At 40.5% G+C, this 27,501-nt stretch overlaps 1 protein-coding gene across 2 annotated transcripts; it reads right to left on the minus strand.

The window, feature by feature from the left end:
* Positions 1-171: 171 nt before the first annotated feature.
* Positions 172-23,196, minus strand: DEPDC7 (DEP domain containing 7). 2 transcript variants are annotated; one of them, XM_027562722.1, is made up of 10 exons: positions 23,030-23,131; positions 22,193-22,255; positions 7,852-8,242; positions 6,003-6,130; positions 5,015-5,204; positions 2,162-2,373; positions 1,270-1,412; positions 966-1,091; positions 795-873; positions 172-506 (listed from the first exon to the last, which is right to left on the minus strand). In XM_027562722.1, exons 3-10 carry the CDS (start codon positions 8,076-8,078, stop codon positions 313-315), a joined length of 1,299 nt encoding a protein of 432 aa, XP_027418523.1. In that variant the 5' UTR covers positions 8,079-8,242; positions 22,193-22,255; positions 23,030-23,131; the 3' UTR covers positions 172-312. The 2 variants fall into 2 exon arrangements, with proteins under 2 accessions (XP_027418523.1, XP_027418522.1); XM_027562721.1 differs by lacking the exon at positions 22,193-22,255 and having other exon boundaries at positions 23,030-23,196.
* Between the last annotated feature and the right edge of the window lie 4,305 nt (positions 23,197-27,501).

Consider the following 27,501-nt stretch of genomic DNA (forward strand, 5'->3'; position numbering starts at 1 on the left):
TAACTTGTAATTACAGACATCCTAACTGTTTAATACTTTATTTTATAAACGCTGCAATGTCCCATCATTTAAATTCCCAGGATGTTCTATAAAGTATTGTGCACAATAATTATAAATCAACTCACCTGAGAGAGGTCAATACTTAACAGCAATACACCACCTAATACTCAGTTTCACAAAAGGTTATACAAAAAATGTTTTATTAAGTACAGTTTCATACTTAGAGGAACATCTAATATTACAATATGATTGAATCTTTAGGATACATAATTTATTCTTAAAATGCACAAGTTATATACAGATACTGGAAACTCAGTCCCCAAAATACTCAATAAACACGTCTGGGTGACACTTATAGAATTGACCTAACAATTTTTTCTTCTCTTTGGTGGAAAGTTTTGAATCCTCATCAATATTTTTTAGTAAATTCAACAGCTCATCCTTGGTTGTCTTCCTTGTATGGTCAGAATAATCACTTCGATCAATTCTCTGGCAATAAATATATCCTTAAAGTTTAAAAGTAAAAAGTTCAGTTAATGGATCTAGTCCTCAGATTTAACAAGAAAAAAACCACTTGTATATATATATATATTTTTTTTCTTCCCCCACTTTATAAAATGCATGTAAAGGTGCTAAGCACTGCTGACTTTCTAACCCTGTCAGGTTGCTTTTCTGACATAAAAAGGCTCTCTGCTAAGTCTGAATAGCTCTGAGAAGATGAGTTAGAGTCTAGCTGAAGCTAAAATGCAACTACTTATCCTCGTGAGACATGGAAGGAGTATTTCTCAGATTACCTGCGTCTCTGTTTGGATCTCTTCCTTTCTGAATGTCCATGAGCTTAATACTGACAATTTTATGTAGAGTTCCAGGAATCTTACAAAAAAAAAAAAGAAGGCACATGGAACATTATGCATTTTAATTTAGTGATCTATTACATAAGTTCAACTTTACGTTCAGAGTTTTACCTTAAAAACATCTCTTTGATGATCCATTAAAAAGAGCACCAGAAGGTCAGTTTTGCCTTTGGATAAATTTTTATTGTGAACAATAGCTTTTGAGAACATCCTTTTCACAACCATTCGGTTGTCACTCTGTAAAAGAATATATACCCAATAGAATTTATTTTTAAGAATAAATGTAATATAAAAAGCAATGTTAAATATTAATAGCTACTGTCCATTTCCACATACTTGATGCTGATAATGGAATAATATGTCCTGTAAGTATCACAGATACTGAATACAATTAACATTTAGACAAAAGACTTACTTCTTGCTGTAATTTAAATTCAGAAGGATGTGCTGCAACAGCCATGAAATACAGCAGTCTTCTAAATTCTTCTCTATTTTGGGAATCCAAAAGCTTTAGAAAGAGCTGAGTAGCTTCTAATGCTATTTCAGTCTTCCCATTCACTTTTGCCAAAAGGAAAAAAATGCTTTAATTTTGACCAGACACAACTATATCAAAGGGAACAAAAGTCAAGCTAAAACTTAAGCTAATCAGTAAACTTATCCAAAATTATGTTCAACAGCAAAACAAAGAGACTAGGAATTAAAATGAATGACCAATACCATCAAGAAAGCCTATACTCAAACTGGCAAGTCCTAAGTCCTTGTCATTCACAAATCTTAGGATATTAAATCTAATGTGACTTTGTAAATAAATTCTCAGCCCATGTTTTCCAATAATTCATGACATTTCAAGGGTACACTATGTATACAGTACTGATATAGCCAACTCTGAGAAAAATAGGATTCTTTGAAATCTGCAACTTGTTTTCAACAAACCACGTGGAACAGTCTGCCTCACTGGCACAGGGACAAAGCAGAGTGTCTGCCACTGTGAAGAGGATGACTGGAGAATGGTGACAGTGCTGGTAACACTTTCTGAAAAAGAGAACTGCTGCTCTATGCTTATTAAGTTTCCAGTGAATGAGAGCAGCATTCACCTGTAGCGACCAGAAGTCCCTGCATGACTTCAGAGCTCAGTAAAGCTGCTTTCCAAATGAACCATGGAAGTTTTGGGAAAAACATACTTTCCATGGATTAGTCTAGATCCATTCCCAGCCTGAAGTAATATCATTTTGGTTAATTTTGGGACAAGAAACTTTGTCCTGTTCCCTCCAAAGAGAAATTTTAGTATTCAGTAACATCTTACTTACCTAGGAGTTCTGCAATTCCATTATGAACATCAGATAAGTGATTTAACAGAGGTTCCCTACTACTGTAATATTTGCTAATGGCATCAAACAGAAGTTCTTTCACTAAGTCTATTCTATCTGGTTGCTCAGGAAAGTTTCTGCTTATGTCTACCACCATCTGGTCTGGAAGGTATTCCAAGCAATCAATTGCTGAAGAGAGCCACTCATCTTCCCTATGAGAGAAAAGAATTATTTTAAAAAGCAAAGGATAACCAATAAACCCATACCTGATTTACTAGCTGTTTCAAGTTTCCCACTAAGATGAATCTCTATACACCTTTGGGGCTGCTATTTGCTGTTTAGTCCCTAAGTCATGTTTGATTGTTTGTGACCCCATGGACTGTAGCCCGCCAGGGTTGGATGGGATTTTCCAGGCAAGAATACTGGAATGGGTTGCCATTTCCTGCTCCAGGAGATCTTCCTGACCTGGGGATCAAACCCATGTCTCCTGCTTGGCAGGTGGATTCTTTACCACTGAGCCACCTGGGAAGCCAAAGATATGTATAATTCTTTACAGCTTGTATAATGGATATGTATAATTCTATAGCTAGGTCATGTATCACAGATAAAAAGTTGATTTTAATATGTCTTCACTCTTTTTTAAAGCAAAAACAGAAGCTATCCACTATAATACAGGCCTGAAAAGGACATCAGAATTCAAATTCCACTCCTTAAATTTACTATTGAGGTCCAGAAACTCTTAAGTTACTGGCTCAGGGTCCCAGGAAGGACTAGATCCCAGATCTGATTCCTAAACCAGCATTTTTCTCATATACTGTGGTTTACTTCAAAGCTCTGGGTATGATCTATCATCTCTGACTCTGGCTAGAAGAGAATAGAGGAAGACAAGTTAGGGTTTCAAAATAATTAAATATTAATTAGCCATTTCTAATAAAATCCCAGTTGGGTAACTTAAGAAAATTGCTACATTTTAAGAAATAGAATGACTAACTTTTAACATTCAATTTGTTAATACGGGCATCAGCAGTACATGAACCAAGAACTTTTGGATATACAAGCTGGGTTTAGAAAAGGCAGAGGAACCAAAGATCAAATTGCCAGCATTCAATGGATCCTGGAGAAAGCTAGAGAACTGCAGAAAAACATCTGCTTCATTGACTACGCTAAAGCCTTTTACTGTGTGGATCACAAGAAACTGTGGGAAATTCTTAAAGAGATGGGTGTACCAGACCACTTTACCGGTCTCCTGGGAAAACTGCATGTGCATCAAGAAGCAACAGAACTGGACATGGAACAACTGACTAGTTCAAAATTGGGAAAGGAGTATGACAAGGCAGTGTATTGTCACCCTACTTATTTAACTTACATGCAGAGTACATCATGAAAAATGCTGGCCTAGATGAATCACAAGCTGGAATCAAGACTGCTGGGAGAAATATCAGCAACCTCAGATAGGCAGATGCTAGCACTCTAATGGTAGAAAGGGAAGAGGAACTAAAGAGCCTCTTAATGAAGGTGAAAGAGGAGAGTGAAAAAGCTGGCTTGAAACTCAATGTTTAAAAAACTAAGATCATGGCATCCAGTCCCATCACTTTGTGGAAAACAGATGGGGGAAAAATTGAAACAGTGACAGATTTTATTTTCTTGGGCTCCAAAACCACTGTAGACAGTGACTACAGCCATGAAATTAAAAGACGCTTGCTTCTTGGAAGAAAAGCTATGACAAATCTAGACAGTGTATTAAAAAGCAGAGACAGCACTTTGCCAATAAAAGGTCCATATAGTCAAAGCTATGGTTTTTCCAGTAGTCATGTATGGATGTGAGAACTCGACCATAAAGAAGGCTGAGCACCAAACTGATGCTTTCGAACTGTGGTGCTGGAGAAGACTCTTAGGAGTCCCTTGGACTGCAAGGAGATCCAACAAGTCAATCCTAAAGGAAATCAACCTTGAATATTCATTGCAAGGACTGATGCTGAAGCTCCAATATTTTGGCCACCTAATGTGAAGAGCTGACTCACTGGAAAGACCCTGAAGCTGGGAGAGATGGAAGGCTAAAGGAGAATGGGGCAGCAGAGGATGAGATGGTTGGATGGCATCACCGACTCAATGGACATGAATCTGAGCAAACTCCAGGAGACAGTGAAGGACAGGGGAGCCTGGCATGCTGCAGTCCACGGGGTCGCAAAGAGTCAGACACAACTTATCAACTGAACAACAACAAATAGTTTAAAAAAAAAATCATATCTTCCACTGCTGTGGACTCAGGACAACTAATTCTGCCACCACCCAGGTCAGGTCACCTCCTGTGGTCATCAGCTTCATCTTAAGATGTAGACAGATGATCTTTTAAGGTCAATTTCTGATTCTGTACTTAAAATTTAAGGTCATTATAAAATACCTTCACCTATTAATTTAAATTGTATAAATGTAATTTAAATTCTTATGTTGGGATTATTTTTTTCACGTAAGGTTTTAAGCTACCTTTTGACATTCAACTATATTAATAGTTCATTAGAATGTAGAACTGGTGAAGTACTAGAAATGTAAGACCAGACAGCTCTAAGAGACTAGACAGACCTATATTTTAACAAAGAAGGTGGAGCATAATCATTTTCTTCACTTGATATGCAAGTAAGATATATGTTGAAAAAAAAATGAATATGATAAATAATGACATTTAAATCTCATTAATTTTGACCAAGGTAATTTTGTTCTTCATTTTTCCCAACAATGATAATATCAACTGACAAAGCATATCTGATTGTATGGACAGAAGAATTCAAAAGATTATCTTAAAACTAATTATCTTCCTACAAATACACTCAAATTATTACAGGTTTTTCCACATACTGAGAATCACTGTAAGCCTTGAGAATCCCTCGATCCAGATAGTTCCTGTTGTTGACCAAGTCAAGCTGCCTCTTAGGCTGACTAACTTTAGGTATCATCTCTTGCCGTTTGAGGAGGGAGTCAAGGAGAGGAAGGTCTATAAGCTGGAGCAGTCGCCCTATTGTTTCTTCTTGCCACACTTCATTAATAACTGCACAGGGAAAATGACAAGGGGAAAGTTAACAGCAGTTACTACAGGCTCACCACAGTATCTGCCTAGGCAGGTCTAAGCTAATAAATTTGTGGAAAAAGAAAACAAAAGAGAAAGTCAGTTTTATGAAGTGGTTTCTTATAACAAAGGAACAACAATTCAAGATTTGTTGTAAAGTGTAGGAGAACAGACTTTGGACAACAGGAATTCTTTTCATTCTTGTACTGTAAAAAGCAATATGGCTTGATAAGAGATCAAGTCATATAACATGTTAATAAGGACCGAGGAAGAAAGAATGAGTCATTCAGTCTGAAAACTCGTCTGAAACTATTGGCTGCAGATTATTCCACTCAGGGTTTCCACAAGTGGGATGGGGGAGGGAAGGTGGAAATCCGTCCTTAAAACCACATTCCACGGCCATAGACAAAGAAGAACATAAGAATCCTGTTAATGTTTTAATATAATTTTCCAATTTTTTACTGACTCTAATAAAATCTTAGAGAAAGCTAGAGAACAGATTTTAAATAAATTTTTTTAAAAATCTGCATGCAAATCATTTCAGATTTGAACCTCTGCCAGCTGATAGGACAAAAGTCAGTGTTCAGAATTGCAACACTGATCTATTTGTTAAAGATAATAGACCTCTGTTAAAACTTAATATAAACAGCTTTAATACACAGTGTGCTCTTTCTCTGTGCTCTGAATATCTAAATTCTAATAAAGGTTAAGACTGAAAAAATTTAAATAACTTTATTTGAAGTTAGTCTTCTATTCCTTCCTGTATCATCTTGAGCTTACCTTGTGGAGACAAGGTTGCAGAGATATTTACACGAGGAGAGTCGGCAGGCTTTAAACTCAGGTTTTCCCACAGAGCCTCTAAACTTGTCGATCTGATGTCAGAGGACTTAAATAATGTATCTGCATATCTACAACAAATTTATTTCATAAATTTTTATTAGTAAGCCCACAGAAATATTTTTGCATTTGAGAGCTAAGAGTGTCTAGACAGTTATGTATTCCACAGCAAAAGCATAACAAATTCAAATTCTAAGAGGAGGATAAAATATAAGACATGCCACCTTCTTTCTCAAGCCTGAATATATACTCTAAATAAATTCTCCTTTGAGCACTTAAAGTGATTCAATGACTAAAACTGTGTCTCCAATTTTAAAACACAATCAGACATAGTCAAACTTAATTATGCTTATCATTTTTATTAGTGATCTCTATTTCCAGGGCATTCTCTGGTAGACAGTGCTCATCAAATATGGATCTACAATCCCCTACTCACAATTCTGAAACCCAAAAAGCTTTGAAAAATTCAAAGTTGTCTATTCAGAATTCATACAGTGACAAAACCTGTTTTGAGATTTTCATAGCCTTTATATCTATCCCAGTGAATATGAACGTTTTCACTGCAGAAATATTAATGTGTTTGATTACCAGATGCTGTCCCAGATCCCTCTAGGAGTGTTATCTGCATGCATGCTCAGCTGTGTCTGAGCAACCCCATGGACTATAGTCTGCCAGGCTTTTCTGTCTATGGAATTCTCCAGGCAAGAAAATTGTAGTGGGTTGCCACTTCCTACTCCAGGGGATCTTCCTGGCCCAGATATCAAACCTATGTCTCCTGTGTCTAGGAGTGTTATCTAGTAAATGATATATGTATATTATTAGCTTTCTAAAATCTCCAAAGTTCCAAATTTCGATAAGCATCTGTTCCAAAGGTTTCAGATAAAGCACAGGGATCTCCATTTGGAAAGTACTGACCATGCCCTACCTGTCCCACTTCCTTCATATACAGAGAAGTACGTTTTATCATGTTTTACATATAGAATTAAAAAACACTTCAAAGTCAATACACTATACGTCTGACTTTGGGTCAGATCTGAACTTTAAGAGCTTCAATTACACAGTCACCTCCTCACCATTAAGCTGAGGGGAATAAAAGGGAAAAGTTTTATTTCATGACAAATAACTACGTTAACTATGCACTTATGACCTATATCCATTTCAGTCACTGGGTTCTACAATGTTGTCTCCCTTTAAATGGTTCCTCCTCCTCCACCACTGCTGCCTACTTCCTCCTCATCTGTAGATCACAGTATTGCAACAGATTCCTACCTAGCTCTCCCCATTAGGCTGTCCATATAGCTGCCAGGATGACCTTTCTGAAGGTCAATCTCATCATACTTTGAGTCTTTCTATGGCCTCCCTGACATCTGTGTGATCACATGCAAACTCCCTAACATGTCCTATAAATTTTCTGCATTCTGGCTCCTTTCATATTTCACAGCTGCTACTTCCTGGATTCTAGTGACAACCCACCTGTTTGTCTTCCATACCACTTTGTGTATAAACTCTCTAATATTCTTTATACTATAATTGTAACTTGAAGCAGGAAAATCAAAATTTGTTGATGACTTCCAATAAGAATTCTAGGAGATATCAAATAAAAGTTCACTCTATCAAATTTACCCACAGACCCAGATTTTAGCCTAATTTACTATTTCAAAAGATAGTCAGCATCTCACTAAAAAGTAGACAAAATCCTGTAAACATCCCCTCTGCCAATATCCTGAGACTGATTATGCTAACAAGGTGCCTCTTCCTGCCAATATTAAATGAAAATCTAACATATACTCACCTGGAAGGTGAACATACTTTGTTTTCTTTCCCTAACTGACTGTCTTGGTTAGGTGTCGTTGTGAATCTATAAAGGCTGCAGCTACTATCTTCAAATGTGGGTTTTTTGTCTTTTCCGAAGACTTTGGTTGGAACTGCTTCAAATACTTTGTAGTCCATAAGTGCCTGACAAACTCTTACCACTTTGGCCCGCGGAATATCTACATCACCAAAATATTTATTCTGCATTAGGTGAGAAAAAATGACATCCACAGCTTCTGAACCAACAAAGCAGTCATTGTGTCTTTTTAAATGGTGCCTTCGTTTTTTCACCTCCACCTGTGTTTGAAGAGTGTTTATAATGCTGCTCCAAACATATGTGGCTCCAAATGGCTTCTGGGCTACACTGAAACCTGAAATGGGAAAAATCACAGACTCACCTGGCTCATTTGTAATAAGGTCTAAGCAAGCCTTAAGTAAAAAGTAGCAATCTCCAAAGCTATTAATAAGGAACAATTATGAGGGCAGCTTGTTATTGAAATATGAAATTATTAGTAGCAATTAATTAAAAAGTTACTGCCTACTATACGCTAAACACTGTTCTATGTGTTAGGATAAAAGAATGGGCAAAATAAAGTCCCTGTTCTTAAGGACTTAAACACACTTTGTGGGAAGATATCCACAACACATGTATGTTAGATCAGTGTCAAGAAGGTAAGTAAAGCCAGGTAAGAGAGAGAATGCTATTTTAGATGGGAGGTCAGGAAAGACCTCTCTGACAAGGTGATCCCTTGGCAGAAGCCTGAGTAAAATCAGGGGGCAAGCTGTGCAGTTATCTGAGGGGAAAGCCGAGAAAACAGAAAGAGCAAAGGCCTTGAGGAGGAGGGAGGTGCTCTGCTGAGAACAGGAGAGAGGCCACCACAACCTACTCAGGTGACCAAGGAAAAGAACAGAAGTGAGATCAGAGAAGAGTGAAAATGGGAGTGAGCGGTGCAGATCAAATAAGACCTTGTGGCAGTTACCAATTAAGGAACTCTATTAAATGCCTTACACAAATGATCTAATCTTAGCAACTCTATGAAGCAGACATTGCCATATTTGTGAAATGGAAAACAGATATACAGAGGTTAAGTATAACTTCTGAACATTATATTGTAATGGTGGTGCTGGGATTTAGTTCATGGTCTATATGATTTCAAAGCATTTACTAGTCAGATAGATAACTAGACAGACAGATGTATAGTTATAGATATACATTCACACATAATGCTTGTTGGAATAAACTAATTTTTAAAAGCTTCTTATTATGCATGCTCATGAATTAAGTGCTTTGTAAACTAACAGTTTGGTTCCTGCTCAACAGGAGCTTAGAGACTATTGCAAAGATAGGAGAAGCACAGAAATAAAGTAAGGATTTAGCCAAATAGAAAAGAAAGAAAACATGCTTTCAAATATTTATATGTTTCCTCACTTTAATAAATTGATATTTGACATAGCTACGAAGAAGAAAAGGAGAAATAATGAAAAGAAAATGGACCTTAAGTTTTAGCAAGCTAATGGAATTAATCTAGCTAATCATCAGCTTGCTGCCTATCTGGCTTGCTCTTTCTTTTTATGGAAACACAGTATACCTTTTTTTTTTTTTTTTAAACTTTACATAATTGTATTAGTTTTGCCCAATATCAAAATGAATCCACCACAGGTATACATGTGTTCCCCATCCTGAACCCTCCTCCCTCCTCCCTCCCCATACCATCCCTCTGGGTCGTCCCAGTGCACTAGCCCCAAGCATCCAGTATCGTGCATCGAACCTGGACTGAAATTGAAAACTGATTACTTCCCTTGTGTGAGCATCCTAAGTTGCCTCAATCATGTCTGACTCTTTGCAACGCCATGGACCATAGCCCACCAGGCTCTCTGTCCATGGGATTCTCCAGGCAAGAATACTGGAGCGGGCTGCCATGCCCTCCTCTGCAGGGAATTCTCCCAACCCAGGGATCGAACTCAGGTCTCCTGCATCACAGGCAGACTCTCAACCATCTGGGCTACCAGGGAGACTCATTTCCCTCAGAGTAGTCTAGAAAAGAAAAGCAACATGCAACAGCACAACAGAAAGGAAGAAGGGGAATTATCATTAAAGAAATTCCTACTTGAAACAACCTTCCTTTGTTAGATAGAATGTGTAAGATGAAAGCAAAGGTACGTTTCTGAGGCATATTAAAACTCCACCTGGGAATTCCCTTGGCATTCGAGGGGTTAGGACTCCACACATCCACTGTGGGGGGCCAGGTTTCGATCCCTGACTGGGGAACTAAAATCCCATAAACTTTGTGGTATGCCTGGGGAAAAAACCTCAACTCAGTGCACGAGTCATAAATTTTAAGTGGGTCATTTGAAATTCATCTTTTGTGTTGAAATAAACATAAGGACTGCAGTGAGCCATAGCCAAAATTATCTACCATACCAATTATGGTAGATAATTTTGTATCTACCATAAATACTCCTTTTCCTATTTGGAACCAGTCTATTGTTCTATGTCCAGTTCTAACTGTTGCTTCCTGACCTGCATACAGATTTCTCAAGAGGCAGGTCAGGTGGTCTGGTATTCCCATCTCTATAAGAATTTTCCACAATTTATTGTGATCCACAAAGTCAAAGGCTTTAGCATAGTCAATAAAGCAGAAATCGATGTTTTTCTGGAACTCTCTTGCCTTTTCTATGATCCAGCAGATGTTGGCAATTTCTATGCCTTTTCTAAAACCAGCTTGAATATCTGGAAGTTCATGGTTCATGTACTGCTGAAGCCTGGCCTGGAGAATTTTGAGCATTACTTTACTAGTGTGTGAGATGAGTGCAATTGTGAGGTAGTTTGAGCATTCTTTGGCATTGCCTTTCTTTGGGACTGGAATGAAAACTGACCTTTTCCAGTCCTGAGGCCACTGCTGAGTTTTCCAAATATGCTGGCATATTGAGTGCAACACTTTCACAGCATCATGTTTTAGAATTTGAAATAGCTCGACTGGAATTCCAGCACCTCCACTAGCTTTGTTCGTAGTGATGCTTTCTAAAGCCCACTTGACTTCACATTCCAGGATATATGGCTCTAGGTGAGTAATCACACCATCGTGATTATCTGGGTCATGAAGGTCTTTTTTGTACAGTTCTTCTGTGTATTCTTGGCATCTCTTCTAATATCTTCTGCTTCTGTTAGATCCATACCATTTCTGTCCTTTATTGAGCCCATCTTTGCATGAAATGTTTCCTTGGTATCTCTAATTTTCTTGAAGAGATCTCTAGTCTTTCCCATTCTGTTGTTTTCCTCTATTTCTTTGCATTGATAGCTGAGGAAGGCTTTCTTATCTCTCCTTGCTATTCTTTGGAACTCTGCATTCAAATGGCTATATCTTTCCTTTTCTCCTTTGCTTTTTGCTTCTCTTCTTTTCACAGCTATTTGTAAGGCCTCCCCAGACAGCTATTTTGCTTTTTTGCATTTCTTTTGCATGGGGATGGTCTTGCTTCCTGTCTCCTGTACAATGTCATGAACCTCCACCCATAGTTCATCAAGCACTCTTATCAGATCTAGTCCCTTAAATCTATTTCTCACTTCCACTGTATAATCCTAAGGGATTTGATTTAGGTCATACCTGAATGGTCTAGTGGTTTTCCCTACTTTCCTCAATTTAAGTCTGAATTTGACAATAAGGAGCTCATGATCTGAGCCACAGTCAGCTCCTGGTCTTGTTTTTGCCAACTGTATAGAGCTTCTCCATCTTTGGCTGCAAAGAATATAGTCAATCTGATTTTGGTGTTGACCATCTGGTGATGTACCTGTGTAGAGTCTTCTCTTGTGTTGTTGGAAGAGGGTGTTTGCTATGACCAGTGGGTTCTCTTGGCAAAACTCTATTAGCTTTTGACCTGCTTCATTCTGTACTCCAACAGCCAAAGTTGCCTGTTATTCCAGGTGTTTCTTGACTTCCTATTTTTGCATTCCAATCCCCTATAATGAAAAGGACATCTTTTTTGGGTGTTAGTTCTAGAAGGTCTTGTAGGTCTTCATAGAACCGTTCAACTTCAGCTTCTTCAGGATTACTGGTCGGGGCATAGACTTGGATTCCATGATATTGAATGGTTTGCCTTGGAAATGAACAGAGATCATTCTGTTGTTTTTGAGACTGTATCCAAGTACTGCATTTTGGACTCTTCTGTTGACTAGGATGGCTACTCCATTTCTTCTATGGGATTCTTGCCCACAGTAATAGATACAATTGTCATCTGAGTTAAATTCACCCATTCTAGTCCATTTTAGTTCGCTAATTCCTAAAATGTCAACGTTCACTCTTGCCATCTCCTGTTTGATCACTTCCAATTTGCTTTGATTCATGGACCTAACATTCCAGGTTCCTATGCAATATTGCCCTTTACAGCATCAGACCTTGCTTCCATCAGCAGTCACATACACAATTGGGTGCTGTTTTTCCTTTGGCTCCGTCTCTTCATTCTTTCTGGAGTTATTTCTTCACTGATCTCCAGTAGCATACTGGGCACCTACTGACCTGGAGAGTTCATCTTTCAGTGTCCTATCTTTCTGCCTTTTCATACTATTCATGTTTCATACTATTTCATCAAAGAGCCTCTTGATGAAAGTGAAAGAAGAGAGTGAAAAAGTTGGCTTAAAGCTCAACATTCAGAAAACAAAGATCATGGCATCCGGTTCCACTCAGTTCAGTTCAGTCGCTCAGTCGTGTCCGACTCTTTGCGACCCCATGAATCGCAGCACGCCAGGCCTCCCTGTCCATCACCAGCTCCCGGAGTTCACTCAGACTCACGTCCATTGAGTCAGTGATGCGATCCAGCCATCTCATCCTCTGTCGTCCCCTTCTCCTCCTGCTCCCAATCCCTCCCAGCATCAGAGTCTTTTCCAATGAGTCAACTCTTCACATGAGGTGGCCAAAGTACTGGAGTTTCAGCTTTACCATCATTCCTTCCAAAGAAATCCCAGGGCTGATCTCCTTCAGAATGGACTGTTTGGATCTCCTTGCAGTCCAAGGGACTCTCAAGAGTCTTCTCCAACACCACAGTTCAAAAGCATCAATTCTTCAGCACTCAGCCTTCTTCACAGTCCAACTCTCACATCTATACATGACCACAAGAAAAACCATAGCCTTGAATAGACGGACCTTTGTTGGCAAAGTAATGTCTCTGCTTTTCAATATGCTATCTAGGTTGGTCATAACTTTCCTTCCAAGGAGTAAGCGTCTTTTAATTTCCATTACTTCATGGCAAATAGATGGAGAAACAGTGGAAACAGTGGCAGATTTTTTTTGGGGGGGGTTCCAAAATCACTGAAGATGGTGACTGCAGCCATGAAATTAAAAGATACTTACTCCTTGGAAGGAAAGTTATGATCAACCTAGACAGCATATTAAAAAGCAGAGACGTTACTTTGCCAACAAAGGTCCATCTAGTCAAGGCTACGGTTTTTCCAGTAGTCATGTATGGATGTGAGAGTTGGACTATAAGGAAAGTTGAGCGCCGAAGGACTGATGCTTTTGAACACTGGTGTTGGATAAAACTCTTGAGAGTCCCTTGGACTGCAAGAAGATCCAACCAGTCTATCCTAAAGGAAATCAGTCCTGAATATTCATTGGAAAGACTGATGTTGAAGCTGAAACTCCAATACTTTGGCCACCTGATGCGAAAAGCTGACTCATCTGAGAAGACCCTGATGCTGGGAAAGACTGAAGGAGGGAGGAGAAGGGGACAACAGAGGATGAGATGGTTGGATGGCATCACCAACTCAATGAACATGAGTTTGAGTAAACTCCGGGAGTTGGTGATGGACAGGGAGGCATGTGTGCTTCAGTACATGGGGCTGCAAAGAATCAGACATGACTGAGCAACTGCACTGACTGACCATAAAAATTACTAAGAGACACACACAAACACAAAAAACCCTTTATTATGTGTTTGTATTATTTCCAATATCAAAAATAGATGGGTAATTTTACTATGGGCTTCCCTGGTGGCTCAGCTGGTCAAGAATCCGCCTGCAATGCAGGAGACCCTGGTTCGATCCCTGGGTTGGGAAGATCCCCTGGAGAGGGAAAGGCTACCCAGTGTCCGACTGCAACATGGGGTTGCAAAGAGTCGGACACAACTGAGCACCTTTCAGTTTTTCACATTCAATTTTACTGTCTACCCATTATTATGATGCTAGCTTAAAATTATCAGCAAGAATCTTTTAAATTATCAAGACATTAAAAAATTCCAGATACTTCATAATGTATTACTAAACAAAGAAGGAAGTAATTGATGGCAATTTACCAAATATGTGAGTAGTTTTAAAAGCTGAATTAGGGAGATTCGACTAGAGAAATCAAGTTGAAACTAAATTTACTACTGGAACTGCGGTTAGTTGGGCTTCCCAGGTGGTGCTAGTGAAGAACCTGCCTGCCAATGTAGGAGACATAAGAGACGTGAGTTCAGTCCCTGGGTGGGGAAGATCCCCTGGAGGAGGGCATGGCAATCCACTCCAGCATTCTTGCTTAGAGAATCCCCATGGACAGAGGAGCCTGACAGGCTACAGCCTACAGGGTTGCAAAGAGTTGGCAATGACTGAAGTGACTTAACATGCACGCATGCACTACAGTTAGTCTCTATTGAGTAGAGCCAGAATCACACACTGGATGGAATCTCAAAATACGTCCTGGTCATTTCCCTGGTATCCAGAACTAGGAGTGGCTGTACTGTTTTCAGTCACTATGACTACATAAAAGGAGGAGTATCACTTAATATTCTTAACTTCCCTGGCGGCTCTGAGGGTAAAGCGTCTGCCTACAATGAGGGAAACCTGAGTTCAATTCCTGGGTTGGGAAGATCTCCTGGAGAAGGAAATGGCAACCCACTCCAGTATTCTTGCCTGGAAAATCCCAAGGACAGAGGAGCCTGGAAGGCTACAGTCCATGGGGTCACAAAGAGTCGGACACAACTGAGCAACTTCACTTTCACTTTTTCACTAATTCTTAACTTCCTAATAGACCAGAGACTATAGCTGAGATTTAAATGAACTTAAAATATTTGCTCATTAGTCTTTTTTCAAATCTTCATTATATTAACACTAGCTAACATCTGAATGCAGAGTTCCAAAGAATAGCAAGGAGAAGTAAGAAAGCCTTCCTCAGCTATCAATGCAAAGAAAAAGAGGAAAACAACAGAATGGGAAAGACTAGAGATCTCTTCAAGAAAATTAGAGATACCAAGGAAACATTTCATGCAAAGATGGGCTCGATAAAGGACAGAAATGGTATGGACCTAACAGAAGCACAAGATATTAAGAAGAGGTGGCAAGAATACACAGAAGAACTGTACAAAAAAGAGCTTCACGACCCAGATAATCACGATGGTGTGATCACTCAGCTAGATCCAGACATCCTGGAATGTGAAGTCAAGTGGGCCTTAGAAAGCATCACTATGAACAAAGCTAGTGGAGGTGATGGAATTCCAGTCGAGCTATTTCAAATCCTGAAAGATGACGCTGTGAAAGTGCTGCACTCAATATGCCAGCAAATTTGGAAAGCTCAGCAGTGGCCACAGGACTGGAAAAGGTCAGTTTTCATTCCAATCCCAAAGAAAGGCAATGCCAAAGAATGCTCAAACGACCGCACAATTGCACTTATTTCACATGCTAGTAAAGTAATTCTCAAAATTCTCCAAGCCAGGCTTCAGCAGTACATGAACCGTGAACTTCCAGATGTTCAACCTGGTTTTAGAAAAGGCAGGGGAACCAGAGATCAAATTGCCAACATCTGCTGGATCATGGAAAAAGCAAGAGAGTTCCAGAAAAACATCGATTTCTGCCTTATTAACTATGCTAAAGCCTTTGACTGTGTGAATCACAATAAACTGGAAAATTCTGAAAGAGATGGGAATACCAGACCACCTGATCTGCCTCTTGAGAAACCTATATGCAGGTCAGGAAGCAATGATCAGAACTGGACATGGAACAACAGACTGGTTCCAAATAGGAAAAGGAGTACGTCAAGGCTGTATATTGTCACCCTGCTTATTTAACTTATATGCAGAGTACATCATGAGAAGCGCTGGGCTGGAAGAAGCACAAGCTGGAATCAAGATTGCTGGGAGAAATATCAATAACCTCAGATATGCAGATGACACCACCCTTATGGTAGAAAGTGAAGAGGAACTAAAAAGCCTCTTGATGAAAGTGAAAGAGGAGAGTGAAAAAGTTGGCTTAAAGCTCAACATTCAGAAAACTAAGATCATGGCATTTGGCCCCATCACTTCATGGGAAATAGATGGGGAAACAGTGGAAACAATGTCAGACTTTATTTTTGGGGGCTCCAAAATCACTGCAGATGGTGATTGCAGCCATGAAATTAAAAGACGCTTACTCCTTGGAAGGAAAGTTATGATCAGCCTAGATAGTATATTGAAAAGCAGAGATATTACTTTGCCAACAAAGGTCCGTCTTGTCAAGGCTATGGTTTTTCCAGTGGTCATGTATGGATGTGAGAGTTGGGCTGTGAAGAAAGCTGAGCGTCAAAGAATTGATGCTTTTGAACTGTGGTGTTGGAGAAGACTCTTGAGAGTCCCTTGGATCTCTTGCAAGGAGATCCAACCAGTCCATCCTAAAGGAGATCAGTCCTGGGTGTTCATTGGAAGGACTGATGCTAAAGCTGAAACTCCAATACTTTGGCTACCTCATGCCAAGAGTTGACTCATTGGAAAAGACTCTGATAATGGGAGGGATTGGGGGCAGAAGGAGAAGGGGATGACAGAGGATGAGATAGCTGGATGGCATCACCGACCCAATGGACATGAGTTTGAGTGAACTCTGGGAGTTGGTGATGGACAGGGAAGCCTGGCGTGCTGTGACTCATGGGGTCGCAAAGAGTCAAATACGACTGAGCGACTGAACTGAACTGAACTGAAAATCTGAGGACTTACAATATAACAAGCTCTGCCTTCTCTCATTTAATCCTAATAAACTTCTCTGAAATAGTTAAAAATAGTCCTATTTTTAAGAAATTGAGGCTCAGTGAATTAAACTTACCTTCAATTTTATGCTACTAAATATACATTAGGATTTCCTAATATGTAAATATAAATATATTAAGTCACCAGATAGTTTTAGCATTAACCTTTCACTGAAGACTTGGATTAACTGAAAGAGTTTTAAGTGAGCCTATGAGATGAAATAAACAACAAACAACTTTAAGATTTGTAAGTCCTTAACCAAGCTATTTAGAAACAGTAGTCATTAATCCTAAAAAAAAGATTGGTATCATAAATTCTATGATATACTATCCACAGTACACAGGAAAGGAAAATAAGCAAGGTTTAAACTTGCAGAGCTCAGACTGCCTATTAAGTACCAACTAAACAGACTTCTGGGCTAGTAATAATACTAAAGATGAAACATATATAACAACAGTTGAGCTATAAGGAAGCATACAAATCCTCAGGGATAAAGCTGACTCACGTATTAATTTGAGATCAATAAGACAACTGATGGGGGTGAGAGCCTCAATGACGTGAAAATAGCTAATCTTTACAGGGAAAACAGGATATACAGAATATATTTCCCCATATTAACTTGCTGTTTAAATATGGGAAATCAGGAAGTCTTGCAGGTTGGATAACACAGTATAAAAGATTAAAGAACAGGTTAGAGCAGGGTAGTAGGCACCTGTGAGCCATCCAATGTTTCCAGAGTCCTCCAGGCATAATACAATTCAATCCTTTCAGGTCCTTTCTGTTCTCACTGACCATTAATTTGCAACCATTGCATCCTGGGATATTTCCCCTCAAGCATCACCACCCACAGACCCAAACTAGCTCATGTTCATACAGATACTTTAAAACATAATATACCCTGGACTTGATGAGTAAATGTGCCAAAACCCACACTAGGATAACCTGTTTTTTTAAATGCTGACTTCACCAGTTGAACACAAATCCCCCACATACTGGTTTGAAACTTCATATTTATCATCATCTAAGAGCTGAAATGAACATTGGGATCACTGACCATGGCCCAGTAAGAAGAATTACTGAGACCTCTAAACAGGATTCAAGAGACCGGAAGTATAAAATGAATGCTTTATGTAAGTCTAGCAATCAGAATTTAAGTTTCAGCTTTTCCTTAAACTTCACTTGCATATGAACTGGACACTTTTTTAAAATTCACACCATCTACAATGATGCTTCTTTGTTTACCATTTGGTTAAGCATGTTGTAAAGACATCATAACTTAATGATCAAAGTCTATAGAGACCAGCTGCAACAACTCTGAGTAAGAGATGTAACTTTTATAACATGGCTCCTTCATTTACTGATACAAGAGTTAAACACTATGTTCATGGCATGTTTCAAGTCTAAACTGATTTATAGGATTTTAGAGACTAAAACACATCACTTTCCATTTAGATATGGACACTTAACATCAAACAAAATATAAGAAGCGAAGCACGGGAACAAATTTGACCCGTCAGATAAAAAGCTCTGAGAAGCTATCAAGAGGCTCTGAAATTGTTTGAAACTAGGTCTAGAACATACTACACATGCTTGTGAGCACTACATAAGTCTAGGCTAGTTAACATTCAGTTTTCAAGCAGGTTCATCGTTATCTGCTTGAAAACAAGAACTATTTTTCAAAGGCAAAGACCGATCCTTTTCATGTATTTGAAATCTACCCAAAAAAGTTTATCAGCCACAAAAAGTTACACTTCTAATACTGAATTGATATGTATTTGTAATATCACGAATAATCATCTTTACTTATAAAAAATGCATGCTAAATAATCAAGTTATTATAGTAATAATTCCCTAAAAATCAAGTTATAAGGCAGACAGGTCAAGGAATTATATTTACACATATGTTACAAGCAGGTAATGAGTATCAGCCATGATCTATGTAGTTAGTTTTAACTACGGCCCTGCTGTGAGAACCAATATAAGGGTGAAAACAATTCTATAATCATTTCAAATAGATTAATAGATCTCCTTAGAAGATCAACAGACATTATAAAACTGGATCCCAATACTGGATCCCAATGTAAGGTAAATATATACACAATGTTACTAAAACATGTTACTTCAAAATTAGTATGTAACGATTTTATTTTCATTTTTGAGCATTAAACTGCCCCCTCTCCCCCAACACACACACAAGAATTCAGACAGCTTATGTTCAGCATATTTTGCACAAAACTTACACAGTGCGCCAGCGCCTTGTTGTTGTTTAGTCACCGAGTCACGTCCAACGCTTTTGAGACCCCCTCCTCTGTCCGTTGGATTTCTCAGGCAGGAATACTGGAGTGGGTTGCCATTTCCTTCTCCAGGGAATCTTCCTGACCCAGGGACGGAACCCACATCTCCTGAGCCACTAGGGAAGTCCATTCCTTTCAAATTTCCTTATAGTTCACAAAGGTTCAAATTATCCAGTACTTGTTAGTTGCAGATTATTGCCAACTATTAAAATATTTTAAAGAAGGGTTAACACAGTGGTTCCTAGTGGGTGATTTTTATCCCCTGTCCCGGACATTTGGCAATGTCTGGAGCCATTTTTGGCTGCTATATGCCAAGGAGGGGGAGGTGCTACTGATGTTTAGTGGGTAGAGGGGCCAGGGACACTGCTTAACATCACAGTGACAGGCCAGCCTCCACAACAAGGAAAATGTCAACAACGCTGAAGCTCAGAAACCCTCGGTTAAGTGAATACTGTTTAGACATGAAAAGTTGCATTAATGCAGCAGGCCTAATGCTGGGTTCTGTGAATAGAGAAAGACAACAGCTTGGGTTTTAGAGACCCAGAGAACTGGGTTCTATTCTTGGCTCCATCATTACTAATAACGCAATCGCGGGCAAGCTGCCTAACTTTTCTGGGGCAAAACATAGCTAATTCTACTTAAGGAAATGGCAACCCACTCTAGTGTTCTTGCCTGGAGAATCCCAGGGACAGGGGAGCCTGGTGGGCTGCCGTCTATGGGGTCACACAGAGTCGGACACGACTGAAGTGACTTAGCAGCAGCAGCAGTTATTGTGTGGGTCATCTGAGACATATGTCAAGTGGCTAGCACATATCCAGCAATTAACAGATGTATAAAAATCAAAGAGGAAACTGTCTCAATCTAGAAATGCCAAAGGAGACATGGATTCACAGTAATATATAATAACATCCTAGGTAGGACCCTGGAACTGAAAAAGGATATTCAGCAAAAACTAAGAAAAGCTGAGTAAAAGTATGGATATCAACACCAGTCCACTAACTGTGACAAATGTACTATACTAATAAAACAGCATGTTAATAGTCAGTGTGCACGCTCAGTCCTGTCCCACTCTCCGCAACCCATGGACTGTATAGCCCGTCAGGCTCCTCTGTCCATGGGATTCTCCAGGCAAGAATACCTGGAGTAGGTTGCCATTTCCTCCTCCAGGTGCTCTTCCTGACCCAGGGGCTGAACTTTCATCTTCCTGCATTGGCAGGTGGATTCTTTACCACTGCGCTACCAGGGAAGCCCTAATGTAACATGCCAATAATAAGGGAATCTGAGTGAAGGGTATATGGGAACTCTATGCACCAACTTCATGACTTTTTGTAAATCTAGATCTATTCTAAAAATTTGTAAATTTATTTAAAAAGTGAAAAAAAAGGAGGGTCTCTTTCTTCCTCTTCCTTTCTTTGAACTAAGGGAATGAACTAACCCACCTTCATTTACCCTTTACCCATTCCTACCACCTGGATGATGATGTCAAGCTCTGAACAGCAGTCAATCAAAGACCACCAGCAGATGAGAAGACAAATGTGACTCATACCAGAAGATTTAACTCTTCATCAGAAGATAAGTATATAAAATCCAAAATCACTTAGGATTGGGAGAATTGTATTTAAGAATTACTTTTTTTCAAAAGAGCTTTTAAAACATGACTCACAGAATTAAGACAAAGGAAAAGAACTACATTTATTGGACATTAACCAAAATCTCATGAAAATAGATAAATGTAGAGAGCTGGGCTTTGGGTGTTAAACTAGGCAGCTGCGACTGAGTAGGGAAAACTTCCTATACACCAATATCAATATTGCAGCACTTTTTACTGTGTATTGGTTTTGGCTGGCCCAAACTTTGTCTTCCTCTGACACAGCATTAGAGATGTCACACAAGACTGACTGCCTCTGAAAAGAAGGCTGCAGGCAAACTATGTAAAATAAATAAAGAACAATTTTAAAATATGTTTAGAAGACTAGCAACGAAAGTAGGCACTGGCCCTTGCTTTAATTCATACAGATTAATGAGACAGCATATGGGAAGTACTTGAGCTCCCTGGAAAAGTGATATCAGGTGAATTCAAAGAATTAGGTTACAGTTAGAAAGGGATAACAGGGTACATACCACTTTTTTGCTCGTCTATATTAAAAGACAAATATCTTCAAAGGACTTACTAGAAGTTAGCATACAGACTTTATTTCTTCTACATAAATCAGGTCCCTGGTTGTTACAGCCCCTTTAAACTATGGAAGCATTATTAATAGGTAGAGAAACAGATCCAAAGCTGCTTGCCAGAGCACACAGAAAGAGAATGGCAAGGAACCAAGAACCAGAGGCTCCCATTACCGTGCTCACCAGGACTGTGACAAGGCTACTGAAGAGTGGAAGGGGGATTAACACAGGATAACAGGTAGGGTTCCAACTGCAGCAAGCGAAACAAATGAGAAAAGCCAGTGGGCCCTTCTCTGCCCACTGCACCTTGTGTGCAGAAGATAGTGGTTCTCTCCTTGGGTTCAAATTCGATAACCAACATTTCAACTCTTTCCTCTGAGAGTCATCTATTTAATTTTGAATACATATTCCCTTATCGTAAAAACCTGTTCACTAACAACCAAAGCTCAGAATTGGTATTTGGGCTGTTAGAGAAGACAAGGCTTTTAATCACGTAAAATTTGGGAATTTCACTCAGAAAGTAAGCCTAAAGATTTCTCAAGACTGTTTCCAGTATTGCTGATGTTATACTCCTAAATGATGAAGTATTCCCCTTCTCTTCACACTGTAAACACTGGAGAAATTCTGAATGTACCCATCAGATGCTTATTTGAATCCTTTCAATTGGAGAGTAAGATCGATATTAAGATAGTTCTTAGCAAACTACAAATGAGAAGTGGTTGTCTATCACAATTTACCATTAGCATTTTGAAAATTAAAAGAAGCATTTCTAATTCTAAGTAAAACACAAAAGTGGGGCCACTGAGATGTACCCAGTTTTACCCACGTCGATCCACTGACCACTGTCACCTTGAGGGAGGACTCATAAGTTCAAATGAAAGACTTAATAACAAGGGAACTTACGCTTATCCTATAAGCATCCTGCATAGCAGCTACAGAGAGGGGCGGGGGCGGAGTGTAACTTTTCTAAAAGGAAAACAAGAAAGCCAAGTGTTATCTGGACTCCTTAACTCTATCTACTAAGATGTAGGGTATACTAGAATCGGAATTTTAACATATCAGCAATTTTAACTGATCATCCGATTCCATTCAATTGTTTGGATATTTAAAGAAACCAAGATGTAGCATACTAACATTCTAAGTAACCTGCCCTCTAAGACATGATTAAGCTGGCAAAAATCACTTGTCTCCCCTAATCTCAAGCAACCACTGAAAATCAAAAACTTCTGTTCATTTTAATACTCCTTATCCGGAAAGCGTAACTAATAAATGCTTTTTATGCCAAGTTCCTGGCGGCAGAAGTTAAACTTACATTAACAGAAACTTCTCAGCCCTCCCAGGAAGAGTCTGGGGAACAAAGCCGGCAAGAGAGGCTTTCGGCCCCTGGCTACACCGTGGAAGCACGGTGTGTGGCTCAGACAGTCACCAGTAACGATGTGGAGCCCGTTTGGAGACCTACTGAGAATGCCCGGCAGGCAGCTGGCGCACAGACTCGCGCGCGGCGAAGTTCAAGTCTGGGGAACTTAGGAGAAAGCTGGCTGCGAGGACAGCAGCCTCCGGCGCGGCAGCCCACCCGCGGGGGCGCGGGTCCAAGGAGCCACCGCAGTGCGGGGGCTCGCGGAGGCCGCTGCAGACCTGGCTGTAACGCGGCAGGGTCGCCGCCCGGGCGAGAATCGCAGCCTGCGTCCCCCACCCGCCCTGTGGCCCCCACCGTTTTCGGACCGGGTCCTCGGCACCTACCGGGAGGCCTCTGCACCGGACTCTGGAAAGCCGACAGGTTCAGCGCCGCCGCCTTCTCCCGCACCGTCGCCATGGCCGCAGCCGCCGGGACAGGACCGCCTCAGACGACCGCACCGCGAAGTGGGCGCCCGCGTTGGAGCAGCCAGTTAACTGGCCCGGGGTGGGGCGGGGTTCCCGCCAGGCCCCGCCCCCGCCGCGCTCCGCTCGCCGCCGGTCACGTGCCGGCCGCGGCCCACGGTAACCTGCGGCCCGGCCAGCGAGGGAAAGGTGGGGCCCCGCCCCCGCCCTGGAGGTAGCCAGATGGGAAGCGTTTTGGTGTGCTGAGCCCTGCGAGTCCGCGCCGGCCGCATGCAACCAGCATCTCGCCGCCGTCTGCACAGCCCACGCGCAGACTGGCGTACGCGCCCAGGCTCAAGCCAGCTTCGGTGAAAGGCGCATCCACCGTGGATTAGCTCTGTTGCTTAACTGTCTTGGGCTTCAGTGCCCTCACCTGTGATGCGGGGGCAATGTCAGTACCCGCTTCACGGAATATTTTTATGAAGATTACACGAGCTAATTCATGTATTTTAGTTGCTGGGTCTGGAACATAAGTGCTTGAAATTCTGTCATGATGATAAATGCTTCGAATTTTTCACGCATCCCTTCCTGTAAAGAACAAATCTTTATCTGGCCTGGGAGAGCAATGTCTAGAGTTCACAGTCCGGAGGGCAGCTGGCTTGCCTTGGGGCTGGCTGCCAAAGAAATCGGTGCCGCCTCCAAAATAACTCTGGGTCAAGTGGGTTAGGGACAGAGCTAGGAAAGAAGGGAATGGGGGGCTGTTAAGGGGAAGTTGAGAACAGGAAATCCAGGGACCCAGTGCTGGGGTACCTCGGGTGAGTGGTCTGAGACCAATAATTTAGTTGCCAAATTCTTGCGCCCCCATTTTACTCCCGAAATTTGGGGATTTAGCAATCATTTTAAACCTTTGGCACACATAAATATCTTTTCAGAAGGAGGGTGCCCGTGTGAACAGATTATTAAATCAGAATAGTTTTTATATGGGAGTTAGCTTATTGGAAAAGGCTCCGACACGTGGTTCCTTCAAAATGCTTAGAAGAATACATACATATGGTTATATCAAAAAACACTTGCCGAGAAACTGCGACCCTGGGCACCCCAGTTGAGTAGGTTAGACACGGGCTCCTACGATTTAGAAACTGGTGCCAGGATTGGCCTTTTTTATGAGCTCTCTCCCCCTGGTGGCAGTAAAACCCAGTCTCGCCACTGTTCAAAAAATTTCCTTTGTCATTTCTCTGTTGACTGTTGCTCACAGAGATAAGATACCATTTAGGAGGGATTTCAGGTACCCAGCAGAGCAATTAGCTGTAATCTACCCCATACCGTGTAACTGAATGCACAAGTCCATCCTCACTACGTGGTAGATAAAACGCTCATCCTATTTGTGAAAACAAATCTTGACAAACACTAATATTGCATCTTTTGAAAAAGGCAGGTGACCTCAGTGACTACTTTGGTGATTTATATAACATTTCAAAGAATTATCTGGTGAAATGCTCTTTTTTTACTTGTCCACATTTTACACATTTTGGAGGCCTAATTCAAATTCCACCTTCATTGCTGGACAGATATTTCCAGGCTACATTGATATATTCCTTCTCTTCTCGGGCTTCCTGGATAGCTCAGCTGGTAAAGAATCAAGTTCCCCTGGAGAAGGGATAGACTACCCACTCATTTTCTTGGGCTTCCCTGGTAGCTCAGAGGGTAAAGAATCTCCCCACAATGCAATCCCTGGGTTGGGAAGATTCCCTGGAGGAGGGCATGGCAACCACTCCAGTATTCTTGCATGGAGAATCCCCAGTGGACAGAGGAGCCTGGCAGGCTACAGTCCATGGGGTCGAAAAGAGTTAGGCAGGACTGAGCAATTGAGCACACTACATTCCTTTCTACAGATGCATGGCATTTATCAAATACATTACTGTTTATGGCCCCGTTATAGTGATACTGCCTAATTATTTCAGCACACACATCTTGATTGCCTAACAAAGTTAGGAAAACTGTCCAGGGCATATCTTAACTGCTTAGATTTTTTTCAGTGTCAGTTGTATTAGGCAGACAGAATATGTCTTATATAGTAATGATTATCCTCATTAAAATACACAGGTTTTAAAAATGTCAGCCTTATGCTTTTAAATTTAATGTTTAGGAACCTCTAGTTAAAGAAAAACATTAAAAATGTCTTTCATATCATATCTAGAAGTATCACAGTTTCTGACATGAAATTTCACCCATCCCTTTAAAATGATTGTTACTGATTTTGTTATTTCATTTTTATTGATTATTTTTCATACTAATGTGTCAAGTCAATATTATGTTTGGCATATGGGAAAACTTCACTTGGTCTAACTTGTCTAAACCAATTAAGAGATAGGAGACAGAACTGTTCTGGTGCAATCCTGTATAAACACACACACCACACCACACCAAATCACCTCAAAACAAATAACCAGCACTACTGTTTTCTCTAGCAATGGAAACTAGAAATGTAAAAAAAAAATGATGAATAAAAATCTGTTGGAGTTTTTGAAAAACCTTTGTTATTGAGATAGCAATTTAGTGCCATTTTCCACAATTATTTGGGCTTCCCTGGTAGCTCAAATGGTAAAGAATCTGACTGCAATGAGGGAGATCCAGGTTTGATTCCTGGGTCAGGAAGACCCCCTGGAGGAGGACATGGCCACCTACTCCAGTATTCTTGCCTGGAGAATCCCATGGACACAGGAGCCTGGCGGGTTCCACGGGGTCTCAAAGAGTTGGACACAACTGAGCAACTAACACGTCACTATTAAAACATGGAAAGTGGAATTTTTAAATTTTCACCTCAAATTTTAGCTAAATCAGACTTCAGGCTCATTCTTAACCAAGGCTCACTCTCCCCCAATTTGCTGTAGTAGACTCTTTGTGTTTTAGGAATTGTATCCCTCTCATATTCACTCCCATTTTCAGTGACCAAGTGGTTGGGGAAATGAGGAGGAGGGCATAGAAAACAGAAAGATTTGTTCCTTCTGTTTTCTAGAAAGGATCTGATACACAATTTCTAAAGCTGACTGCTTGGTTTCCAGGCCACGACACTGAATATTTCCCCTGTCTCGCTGCTTGTTATTCCTCGGTCTCCTTTCCTCTGATACCCTCTTTTCCCTGACTACTAATAATGTTCAGGTGTCCTAAGGTCTGTCAGACCTTTGTCCTCTTCTCTATCATTCACTCCATCAGCCAGTCTCAGGTTTTATTATTTTTTTAATAGTACCTACCTCAGAAGTACTATTATTTTTTTTAATATTTATTTATATATTTGGCTGTGCCAAGTCTTCGTTTCAGAGCTCCTGATCTTTAGGTGTGGCATTCGAACTCTTGATTGCAGCACACGGGATGTAGTTCTCCAACCTGGGATCAAACCCAGGCTCCCTACATTTGGAGCCCAGTTTCAGCCACTGGACCACCAGGGAAGTCCCAGTCTCTTGTTTTTAAAAACTATTTGAAGGCTTCCCAAATTTTATCTCTATTGTAAACATTTCATTAAAACTGCAGCCTCATTTATCTGGCTGCCAGCTTTACACCTCCACTTGGATGTCCAATAAGCATCCCAAACTTAAGAAGTTCAAAACCAAACTCCTGATGTTTCCACTCAAAATCTCTTCTGTGCAGACTTTCTCCGGCTAGGTTAATAACAACCTCAGCTCTCTAGTAGCTCAGGCCCAAAATCTTGAAGTCATCCTTGACCACTATCGTTGTTGTTGTTCAGCTGCTAAATAGTGTCTGACTCTTTGCGACCCCATGGACTGCAGTATACCAGGCTTGCCTATCCTTCAGTATCTCGAAGTTTGCTCAAACCCATGTCCATTGAGTCCATGATGCCATCCAACCATCTCATCCTCTGTCGCTCCTTTCTCCTCTTCCCCTCAATCTTTCCCAGCACCAGGGGCTTTTCCAATGAGTCAGCTCTTCTCATCACAAGGCCAGAGTATTGGAGCTTCAGCTTTAGCGTCAGTCTTTCCAATGAATACTCAGGGCTGATTTCCTTTAGGATTGACTGGTTTGATCTCCTTGCAGTCCAAGGGACTCTCAAGAGACTTCTCCAGCACCACAGTTAGAAAGTACCAATTCTTCGGTGCTCAGCTTTCCTTATAGTCCAACTCTCACATCCATAAATGACTACTGGAAAAACCATAGCTCTATTACCCAATTTTTTGGGTAATCTGTTGGCTCTATTTTCAAACTATATCCAGAATATGACCATGTCCCATCGCTTCCATTCCTGCTACTCTGGCCTGAATCATTATCATCTCTTGCCTGGATTACTATGCTGTGCTTAGTCACTCAGTTTGTCTTACTCTTTGTGACCCCATGGACTGTACCCTGCCAGGCTCTTCTGTCCATGGAATTTTCCAAGCAAGAATTCTGGAGTGGGTTGCCAT

Source organism: Bos indicus x Bos taurus, chromosome 15 (genome assembly GCF_003369695.1).
Source record: "Bos indicus x Bos taurus breed Angus x Brahman F1 hybrid chromosome 15, Bos_hybrid_MaternalHap_v2.0, whole genome shotgun sequence".
In the NCBI taxonomy this organism is placed as follows: Eukaryota; Metazoa; Chordata; class Mammalia; order Artiodactyla; family Bovidae; genus Bos; species Bos indicus x Bos taurus.

Bases quoted from the DNA above. Each gene is read 5' to 3' on its own strand.
- DEPDC7 (XM_027562721.1), bottom strand. From the start codon at position 23,102: ATGGCGACGGTGCGGGAGAAGGCGGCGGCGCTGAACCTGTCGGCTTTC. The intron at 874-965 runs GTAAAACTCTGA...TTTTTTTGTAAG, and splicing joins ATCAAAGAGATGTTTTTAAG to ATTCCTGGAACTCTACATAA. The intron at 507-794 runs GTAATCTGAGAA...TTAAACTTTAAG, and splicing joins AGATCCAAACAGAGACGCAG to GATATATTTATTGCCAGAGA.